This window comes from Macrotis lagotis, chromosome 3 (genome assembly GCF_037893015.1).
Source record: "Macrotis lagotis isolate mMagLag1 chromosome 3, bilby.v1.9.chrom.fasta, whole genome shotgun sequence".
NCBI lineage: Eukaryota > Metazoa > Chordata > Mammalia > Peramelemorphia > Peramelidae > Macrotis > Macrotis lagotis.
In genome coordinates this window covers 194,418,988-194,430,317 of record NC_133660.1, presented here as the reverse complement: position 1 = coordinate 194,430,317, position 11,330 = coordinate 194,418,988, and the positions used below count along the sequence as shown (strand labels likewise).

Genomic DNA, 11,330 nt, shown 5'->3' with positions numbered 1-11,330 from the left:
GCCCCTTTAAATGCCGAGGCCGCCCGGCCCCGCCCCCGCCCCGCCCCGCCCCGCCCCCGGCGCCGGCTCCAGCCCGCGACCATCGCGCCTGCGCGCCGCGGCGGCGGGGCCGGGCTCCGAGGAGGTGGCGCCGGCGCTCCCCAGCGGGAGGCGGGAGGCGGCCCGGGAGCCCGCCGCGGGCTCGGAGCCGCGATGTCCGGAGCCGGCCGCAGCCTGTCTGCCGCCTGAGCCGGCTCAGCTCCGGGGCGCCGAGCGCGGGGAGGCGGCGGCCATGGCGGAGGCCGGGGAACCGGGGCCGCGGGGCGCCGCTGGGGGCCCCGACGGGGCCGAGGACGAGGAGCGGGAGCCGCTGCTGCCGAGGCCGGGCCGGGCCCCTCCGGGCGGCGCCGTCAGAGTCGTCGGGGGCGCCGAGGGAGGCGGGCGCGGCGGCGCCCCGGGGGCCGCGGACACGGCGTCGGACGGCGGCGAGGAGGGGGAGCTGCTCCTGCCAGGGGGCGAGGCCCGCCAGCGCCTCCTGCCGGCAGGTAGCGGCGGCCCCTGCGTCCGGGCCAGCCTGCGGGGGGGGGGGGGGGCGTCCGCGGAGGGGGTCCGCGGAGGGGGCGTCCGCGGAGGGGGGGGGCGTCCGCGGAGGGGCGTCCGGGGAGGGGCGTGGGCTGCAGCCAGCTTGTCCACTTTGTCCGGAAAGTTGTGTCTGTGCGTCCGTCTCCGTTTTGATTAAGTTTGCCCCCGTTTTCTGTCCCTAAGGAGAATCTCAGACTTTGTAAACACTGTCAAGGACGTTGTGTCTGTGTTTTAACAAAGTTTGCTTCAGTGTCCGATCCCCATGGAGAATTTCAGATTGTAAACATTGACCCCCCCCCAACTTGTATATGTGTTTGTGTGTGTTTTAACAAAGTTTGCATGACTGGTATCCTGTAGCAGATGGAATTTCAAACTTTGTCGGGAAAGCGTGAGAGAGAATGTGTGTGTGTGTATGTGGTGGGGAGGGTTGAATGTTATCTTTATGGAGAATTTCAAACTTTGTAACCTTTGTCAAGAAAGTGTGTGTGTTTATAAGGTTTGAATTCGTTTGGTAGCTTTATGGAGAATTTCAAAACTTTGTAAAGTTGTGTTTGTGTGTGTTTTAACAAAGTTTGCATGACTTTGGTATCCTATAGCAGATGGAATTTCAAACTTTGTCGGGAAAGTGTGAGAGAGAATGTGTGTGTGGGGGGAGGGTTGAATGTTATCTTTATGGAGAATTTCAAACTTTGTAAGCATTGTCAAGAAAGTTTGTGTGTGTGTTAATAAGGTTTCATTTAGTTGAATAGCTTTATAGAGAATTTCAAAACTTTGTAAGCTTTGTTAAGAAAGTTGTGTTTGTGTGTTTTAACAAAGTTTGCGTGACTTTGATATCCTGTAGCAGGTGGAATTTCAAACTTTGTCAAGAAAGCATGAGAGACAATGTGTGTGAGGGGAGGGGGGTTGAATTAGTTTGGAATCTTTATAGAGAATTTCAAACTTTGTAAGCCTTATCAAGAAAGTTGTATGTGTTCTATTTTATTTATTTATTTATTTGTTTATTTGTTTATTTATTTATTTAGGGCATAGGGTTAAGTGACTTGCCCAAAGTCACAGCTAGGCAATTAATCACGTGTCCAAGGTTAGATTTGAACTCCTGACTCCAGGGCCATTGCTCTATGCACTGTGTCACCTAGCTACCCCCTTGTGTGTTTTAACGAAGTTTCCGTGGTTTGTGTGTGTGTTTGTGTAAGCTTTGAACTACTTTTATATCTTTGTGGAGAGTTTCAAACTTTTTTGTTAAGTGTTGACCAAGAAAGTCTGCTTTAACCTGGTTTGAACTGGTTTGATATCCATATGGAAAATTTCAAACTTTGTAAGCATAGTCAAAAAAAGTTGTGTGTGCATGTGGGTGACTTAAGTTTTGTATTAATTTGATATCCTAATGGAGAATGTTTATTGATTTTTTTAAAAAGCGTATAGTCTGTGATGATAATAGAAAACTGCTCAAGCCTATTCACATGAATATCTCCATTTTGCATCTAAATTAAGTCATATTCTATTCATTGACTTAGTTGTAACCTCAAGTCCATCTGCATTTCTTAAATTGTACATATGGTAGATTAATTGAGGCTTGATGAGGTAAATGTTGATACTAAGTTTATTTTTCTATCCAGAAAAGTTAATATGATAATTGATATATAGCTAAAGGATTAAAGTAATTTTTTTGCAGTGAAGATAGACTTGTTGACCTCTTGTTTTGCTTCCAAGTTTTCCCCACCCACTTCCGTTTAGTCATCAATATACCGAGGGTTTTTCCTATTCCTAAATATAAGCAATGCACTTTTCTGTAAGTATATTTCAAGTTGTGAATTATATAAATAGTAAATTAAATTAAAGATTATATTAAATGATTTCCAAAATAAGCTTGGAAACTTACTAAAACAGGTAATAGATTTCAAAATTACTCTAAGGAACCTTAGCAATAAACTTTATCTGTTATGTGTGAAGCACAGAGGAAATTTGTCCAAGGACATAGAGCTAATGTGAGAAATTTGTCCAAGGACATAGAGCTAATAACTTTTAGAGTCAACGTTTGAACCTATATCTTCAGATTCTATGTGCTGTGTCCAGCTAATATAATTGGTTTTTAAAAAATGTATTTATTGAATGCAATAGGGTTAAGTGACTACCCCAAGATCACACAGTTAGGCAACTATTAAGTGTCTGAGGTCAAATTTGAACTCAGGTACTCCTGACTCCAGGGCTGGTGCTTTATCCACTGCCCCACAGCTGATACAATTTACCTCTTCTGTGGGATCAAAATTTAGAGCTGGAAGGAATCTTAAAGATCATCTCGTCCAAATTCATTACACACTAAGAGGCTACCTTAGGGAGAGATTTTCAAATCTTTAAATTTACAACAAAACAGATCTTTCTGGGATTTTTTTTTTTAATGTATGTGTAAGTAGTTTTTTAAGTAAAGGAAGTATATACAAAGATGAAAGTAAAAACAGATTAAGTGGATCTCCCACTGTTGTTTAAATTTTCATTTCTTTTTGCTTGGATTATTTTAATAGCCTCCCATATGATCCCAACTCTCCCCCTCTAACCTTTACACTCTTGGGGTGCCTAATTGTGTTCTAGGACTTTAATTTACAACCCAGTGCAGAACCATAAAATCTCTATAACAGTATATGTTACCTGACCTTTCTAAGCCTCAGTTTCCTCATCTCTAGAGATGAAGGGATTAGACTAAAAAAACTTTAAAGTTTCTTCCAGTTCTGTATCTAGGATCCTCTAATACTACTACCATTGTTGCCATAGTAATCTTCTTGAGGCTGACAAACATCATAACTTTTACCCAGATATATTGCTGTTACCTCAAATTTAATATATATCCAAAATTACACATTTCTTCCTCTCTGTTTCTCACTTCTACTCCCTAGTCCTACTCCAATCCCATCCACTTTAGAGTTTTAGATTTTTTTTATTTTGAGTTTTACAATATTTCCCCGATTCTTGCTTCCCTCCCCCACCCCCCACAGAAGACATTCTATTATCTTTACATTGTTTCCATGGTATACATTGATGTCAGTTGAATGTGATGACAGAAATCATATCCTTAAGGAACAAAAATAAAGTATGAGATAGTAAAATTACATAATAAGATACTGGTTTTATTTTTTCTAATTTGAAGGTAATAGTCTTTGGTCTTTGTTCAAAGTCCATAATTCTTTCGCTGGATACAGATGGTATTCTCAATTGCAGACAGCCCCAAATTGTCCCTGGTTGTTGCATTGTTGGAATGAGCAAGTCCATCAAGGTTGATCATCGCCCCCATGTTGCTGTTAGGGTGTACAATGTTTTTCTGGTTCTGCTTATGTCACTCAGCATCAGTTCATGCAAATCCTTCCAGGCTTCCCTGAATTCCCATCCCTCCTGGTTTCTGATAGAACAATAGTGTTCCATGACATACATATACTACAGTTTGTTAAGCCATTCCTCAATTGAAGGACATTCAATTAATTTCCAATCCTTTGCCACCACAAACAGGACTGCTATAAATATTTTTGTACAAGTAATGTTTTTACCCGTTTTCATAATCTCGTCAGGGTATAGACTCAGTAGTGCCTATCGCTGGATCAAAGGGTATGCACATTTTTGTTGCCCTTTGGGCATAATTCCAAATTGCTCTCCAGAAAGGTTGGATGAGTTCACAGCTCCACCAATGTATTAGTGTCCCAGATTTCCGGCATCCCTTCCAACATTAATCATTGTCCTTTCTGGTCATATTGGCAGTCTGAGAGGTGTGAGGTGGTATCTCAGAGGTGCTTTAATTTGCATTTCTCTAATCAGTAATGATTTGGAACAATGTTTCATATGACTGTGGATCGCTTTGATTTCCTCAGCTGTAAATCACCTTTGCATATCCTTTGACCATTTGTCAATTGGGGAATGGCTTGTTTTTTTGAAAGTTTGACTCAGTTCTCTGTATATTTTAGAAATGAGTCCTTTGCCAGAAATACTAGTTGCAAGAATTGTTTCCCAATTTTACTACATTTCTTTTGATCTTGGTTACAGTGGTTTTGTGTGCCACCCACTCTCATTAAACTTCCTTTTCTCTTTGGTATATTACTCTTGTCTTTTCATTTATCCTGGTTGGAAACATGAATCATTTTTGCTTCTTTCCCCTTTTATCCAATCTGCTACAAAACCTTACCTTGTTTAGCTCTGTGATATCTTTTGTGCTACCAGTACTACCACTCCCTCATTCTACTCAGGGAAGCTATTGCTTGGGATATTGTAATGTTTTCTAACTTGTCTCCCTGTCTCTAGATTTTCTTACAACTATGACAATAGAAGTGATTTTATGAATTGTTAGGATAATTGTCAGTAATCTTTCATATCACTGTCACAATAATCACTCTAATATACAAATCTAGCCATATCACTTGTTTTCTCAAAAACCTCAGTTTCTTGCTGAATGAAATACATACTCTTCAGCTTTAGTAATTAAGGTTATTTAGGTCCTCCCCATAATTCAACTCCAGCCTACTTTTCCAACTTCATCACATTACCTATTCTTTTAGCAGTTTCTGTGTTGAAGGAAAACCACGATGATTCCATGGAGTTGTTTCCTATCTCTTTGACATTGTACATACTCTTCTTCAGGTCTTGGAAAGAACACCTCTGCCATTACAATTCATTCACCACCTTCCCTTAAAGCCTTATTTAGTTGCTCCCTTCCTCCATGAAGATTTCTCTAAATTCTAACTTTTTCCCCCCTTAAATAATTTATTCCCTTAAATAATCTCTCTTACTGGGGGCAGCTAGTTGGCACAGTGGATAGAGTACCAGCCCTGGAGTCAGGAGGACCTGAGTTCAAATCCGGTATTAGCACATAATAATTACCTCTGCGTTGTAAAACTTAAAAAATAATAATCTCACATTCTATTTGGACCTGCTATGATAATCTTATTATACTGATTTTTCACACGTCTTATTTCCTCCACTGAATTGTAAGCTTTCTGATGGACCTTTGTTTTGTATCTATTGTTTAGCACAATTTGCTGCATTTGTGAGGTGCTTAATAAGCATTTGTTAAACTGAATTGGATCTTAGGCTTCATTATTAGAAATATGGTATTCAGAAAAGAGCTCCATAGTTCTACTGTACTCTGCCCTGGTCAGATCATATTTAAAGTGTGTTCATTTTAGAATGTCACATCTTAAGTGGGGAACATTGACAAGCCAGAGTCTATTTAGGAGAGCTTTCTATAAGAAATTTTTTCAGAAATGGAATGGACTTTTCAGTATAATAATGAGCATACTATAAATGTGTTTTAACAAGTCTGGGTGACAACATATCTAAGATGTTATAGAAGGAATTTTTATATTTTTAAAGAATAACTACCTAGCTGTGTGGCCTTGGGCAAACCACTTAACCCCATTTGCCTTGCAAAAACAAAACAAAACAAAAAGAATAACTATTCCCTCTTCCCAGACTGAAAGAGCTAGAAGACTTAAATAAGACAATATGGCTAATAATAATAATAATAATAATAATAATAATAATAATAATTAGTAAAAGTAAAAGCCCAACTTTGCTTTTGGTTAGTTCTTTGTTATTTTGAGAATTAACACTAGTCCTAGCCTGAATTTGAACTGAAAGATATGATTCAATTCAATAAATATTTAGTCAAAACCTCTGATAGGCACGATACTGAGGAAATACAGAAGCAAAGCACAAAATAGAGCCTTTGCAGAAAATTCACCATGAGAAATGCTAAGTATAATATGAAATAAGGAATAAAGAGGCAAAGGAGTAATCTGATAGACTTCTGGGAATGGTTTCTTGGGAGAGTCAGCTTCTTAACCAAATCTCTGATGATAGGCTACAGATTTGAGATGGTCTTCAATGGTGGATTTGTTATTTAGTTTGAAGTATAGACAGTACCTACAACTAACCTAGTACATCCTTTATGTAAGGTCTGAATTATCAGACAACTGCACACATTGAATTCAGATAGCCATAAGAATTCTCTTTCCCTTTCCAACTGCTGCCTTTTGGCATTTCCCAATTCTTGCCCTGTGCCACCACTGCTCTTAAGATACCCTTCTTTAGTTCCCTGACTTAGACTAACTCCAATGAAAGCTTCATTTTGTATTTGTAGGGGCAGGGTGGTACCAAAGAGGAAGAAAAGAAAGGAGAGATGGCTTTCCTCTTCATACTGCAACAATTCCTTTAACAAGTACTAGACCTCCTCTTTTAGGGTTCTTCCTCTTTTCCTTGGACCATTTTAAAATATATTCCATACTCTTTAAGTATTAGTGCTCCTAAAAAGGGACAAATCAGATTTTTAATGTACCCAGTAACACTATTATCTGTGTAGATTTTTTTTTTCTCTACAGGTTCTAAGTGAATAAAGAAGGGCAGAAAAGTGTTATAGAGAAGAGCTATTTTTGTTAACTCTTTGTATCTCATTGTTGGTAGCAGTAAAAACTCAGTACCTTAAAAAGTCACTAGCTTTTTGCTTATTAATCTCCTGTCCTTGAAGCAGTGAGATTTCATTCTCTTCTTCATTGAGGTTGGTGAAGAAAAAAAACATGAAGTTTAGAAAGTAAAGAAGAAAATTGAGCTTTGCAATAAGGAGGTAATAAGGAAACTTCAAAATTTTTCTGAATCGATTGCCTCTTCTAGGTTTCAGCATATTTCTCTTAGATCATGGCTTATACAATACCTTTCCCCTACCCCCACCCCTCCCTCACCTTATCTTGTCTGCTATGGAACAGGCCTCATTCTTTCAAGCCTATTCATGACCTATCTCATGGTCAGACAATCCTATATCAGGGTCTGCCCTGCAGTTCCCCAAGCTAGAAGTTATGGAGCTGTATGACTGAAATATAGTTACTGCCTCTACAGTATCTCTAGCACATGGTTGTCTTACCTCTTGCTTTGGATTACATTTGGATCTCTCTAATTCTTAATTTCAATTTTTTTTTCCTCCCTTTAAAATTATTTTAGTCTTCAATGTTCACTTTTATAAAATTCTGTTATCTAAATTTTTCTCCCTCTTTTCTCTTCCCCCTTCCCAAGATAGCAAGTAATCTGATATAGGTTATACATGTACAATCATATTAACCATTTCCACCTTCATGTTGTGAAAGAATAATCAGAACAAAAGGAAAGAAAACAAAAGTAAAAATAGTATGCTTTACCCTGCATTCAGATTCCATAGTTCTTAGTCTGGATATGGATAGCATTTTCCAGCATAAGTCTTTTGGAATACTCTTAGATCTTTGTATTGCTGAGAACCAAATTTTATACTTTATTTGTTAATAATTTTTTTCTTAAAATTGATAAGAATTTATTTCCCTATCACTTCCACCTGAAGATTTTACTTTTGCCCTCTGTGACCAAACAAAAACAAATAAAATAAACATTTTTTCTGCCTAACAGTCTTTAAAATAATTTGAGACAAATATCATGTCTCTCCCCCCTCCAAAAAAAATTCTTTAATTCTTCAGGATCTCAAATTTCTTCAGTCAGTCCTTATATATGACAATAAAGTGAACTGTCACCTTCCTCACTTTGAACAATACTGTGCTATATAACTCACTATGTAACCTAATCTAGAAACATTGTTATACATGCTCTGTAGCTTATTAACATGGTATCAGATGAACCAGGAAATGCCTTTCTGTGGACTCTTCCTGAGAACCCAGTTATCATATATAACTTTACTTCTCTATGTCATATATTCACTGAATTTCAAAGATCAATTTTCAAAGGATCATCAAAAACGCATTTTTGGATATAAGTTCTTAAAGTTGGCATTCGAGGTAAAATAAAAGATAAGAATATTATCTAGAAATAGAGTGGAGGTACAGCTAGTAATAGCAACTGAGGGAAAAATATTGAAGCAACTTCTCTGGTGGACTTATGATAAAGAAAGCAACTCTCCCCAGAGACAGAGCCATTGAAATCTGAACACAGACTGAAGTACATTTTTTTTCTCTCTATTCTTGAGGTTTCCCATCTTCTGGGGAGGGAAGGAGGGATGTATGTTTATTTTTATGTTTACTCTTATAGCATTCAATTTACATCAATGTATGGCTTGGAAACAATGTAGAGAAAGTCAGACAGCCTTCTGGGGGAGAGGGGGGGGGGGAATTGTAGAATTCAGAGCCTTGCAAAAAATGATGGGTGCATATTACTGTTGTATATAATTGCAAAACAAATAAAATGTTAATAAAATAAAGAACTGATACATGAAGAAAAAAAGAATATTATCTAGATAGTGAGGAAGGCTAGTCTGAAAAACCTGAAATATGGAGTAGTTTTAAAATAAATGCTATTTTATTGTTTTTAGGTTCATATACTTTGAATTAGGGAGATAGATAATACATCCTCAGACATTTGAAATAATTATTTGTAATTAGCATACTGCCTTTGAAGTAGTAGTAAATGATAACATGTATGTGTTGAAATGTGCATTAATGATCCTTTAAAGTTTACAGTGTACTTTCCCTTCAATTAGTTAAGCAAGTATCTAACTTCTTTCACAGACTTAAAAGTGACAGAATTTTTATAATCCCCAAAACATTGATATTCAGCATATCTTCCAAAAAAGAGATGAAAATAATTTGACTATGCATCTCCTGATTTCTTTTATTCCTTTCGCAGCATCCTTCCATCATTTTGAGAACTGAATGAAAATGGTAAAGAACTGCTAATGATTAAGGAAAGTTTTATCAAAAAATACAGTGCTACAGATCATTATTCATTTTGCACTGTCTGAACATTAGTATTAAATATAGGAAAGTTCAAAGGTTAAAATCATTCTAATTTTATACCATTTTTTGCATCATTTTCCTAGTTTGTATTATTTTACATCAAATATTGCTGTTTCACTTATACTTTGGAATCCTGAATCACCTCCATTGCTGTATTGTCTTTTTTTATTATTTTATTAAGTCTCATGTTGTATTAACATATCTTTTAATGCAGTAAATTTTGGAGGTACTTCAGACATGAACATATTCTTGGAGGATCCAGAATTTGCTGATATAATACTGAGAGCAGAGCAAGCAATAGACTGTGGAGTTCTCCCAGAAAGAATCTCTCAAGGTTCAAGCGGGAGTTATTTTGTCAAGGATCCCAAAGGGGTGAGAATTTTATAGAAAAAATGTATTATATTCTTTTCCTGTATGAATTTTTTTTAAAGCTATATGGGTAGGGGGGCACCTTTGTGGTGGGTGCCATGGATAGAGCACTGGCCCTAGAGTAAGGAGGACCTGAGTTCAAATCCGGCCTCAGACACTTAATAATTACCTTGCTGTGTGACCTTGGGCAAGTCACTTAACCCCATTGCATGGCAAAAAAAAGCTTTATGACCAACACGATTCAACAAAAAATAGAACTAATGACTTTATTAAACTTTTAACTTTTGTAAACATGTGTTTTTTACAGAATTAGAATCAAGATATGCATGTTATTTTGTCTGCTTTTTTTTTTTAGTTTGTTTTTTTGACATAAAAGATTTTAAAAGATAAATCTTTTGGATATTAGTAATTAGTTCATAATTTGATTATTAAAACTTTTTAAAACAAGTATAGAATTAACCAGTATTCCTAGAGATTTTTTCCATCAAACTCATGATCACTTTGTTCAGAAAAAAAGTCAACCCTCAATAACTGATAATCCTAAATAAAAGAAAATACAGAGCAACTCTTTTCTTTTTAGGTTTTTTGGCAAGGCAATGGGGTTAAGTGACTTGCCCAAGGCCACACAGCTAGGTAATTATTGGTGTCTGAGGCCAGATTTGAACTCAGGTCCTCCTAACTCCAGGGTCAGTGCTCTATCCACTGTGCCACCTAACCGCCCCTAGAGCAACTCTTAATAAAATTATTTTTATTTAAGAATGTAGTACTTTAGTTCACTGACTTTTGCTAAAAGTCATAAATTGCTTTTTTATTGCCTAGTATTAATTTTAAAATATTTTATTAAGCCCGAATATTGCTAGGTCTCTAGACACTGTACCATTAAGTCAAATATATAGTAATTGCTTTCAGTAGTTTAAAATGTGTTTGGTGGTTTTTTTAGGGTTTTTTTTTTTCAAGGCAAATAGGGTTGAGTGGCTTCCCCAAGGCCACACAGTGAGGTAATTATTAACTGTCTGAGGCCGGATTTGAACTCAGGTGCTCCTGACTCCAGGGCTGGTGCTCTATCCACTGTGCCCCCTAGCCGCCCTAAAATGTTTTAAAAAGCTGATGAAACTTTCTGAAGTTTTGAAATTTGGTGAAATTGAGTATATTTATTTAATATAGAAATTAATCTTATCTTAGAGATGATGCTGGCCATTTCAGTCACACAATCTCAGTGCTTGAAGGGAGACTCAGAGGCCAATCCATATACCTCAGTTGGAATTCAGAAGTTCAACAAGTATGTCAAGTGCTTGAAAGTCAAAGACAAAAAGGAAGCATTCCCTTGCCCTAAAGAAACTTACATTCTATTGGGACAAGAGGCTTTTTGTGCCGCTAATAGTATCTTCCACAGTGTCCTCAATAAGTAGTCAACCTGTCCTTGCTTGAAAGACTCTAGTAAGGAACTCATTACCTCCCAAGGAAGCACATTCCACTTTTTGACAACTCAATTTAGAAGTTTTCTACTGTTTGGAATAGAGTAAGCACTTAATTAAATGTGATAATAATGATAGCACCAAGCCTAATTTTGTTTCTTTATGACATCCACTGATTAACCATTTTTTAAATCTCCATCATCTATCATGTCTTCTCTCAGTGATAACCTTCTTTTGTCTCTTCAGC

The 11,330-nt window shown here is 37.7% G+C and overlaps 1 protein-coding gene across 5 annotated transcripts in view; it reads left to right on the top strand.

The window, feature by feature from the left end:
* Positions 1-256: 256 nt before the first annotated feature.
* Positions 257-11,330, top strand: part of PI4K2B (phosphatidylinositol 4-kinase type 2 beta) — an 80,609-nt gene continuing 69,535 nt past the window's right edge. For all 5 annotated transcript variants that reach the window (XR_012477063.1, XM_074229689.1, XM_074229687.1 and 2 more), the window contains exons 1-2: positions 257-524; positions 9,514-9,671. Coding sequence is in view for 4 of the 5 variants with exons in the window: in XM_074229689.1 (XP_074085790.1) it covers positions 272-524; positions 9,514-9,671 (411 nt within the window). In the remaining variant the exon portion in view is untranslated. The remainder of the gene's footprint in view (positions 525-9,513; positions 9,672-11,330) is intronic.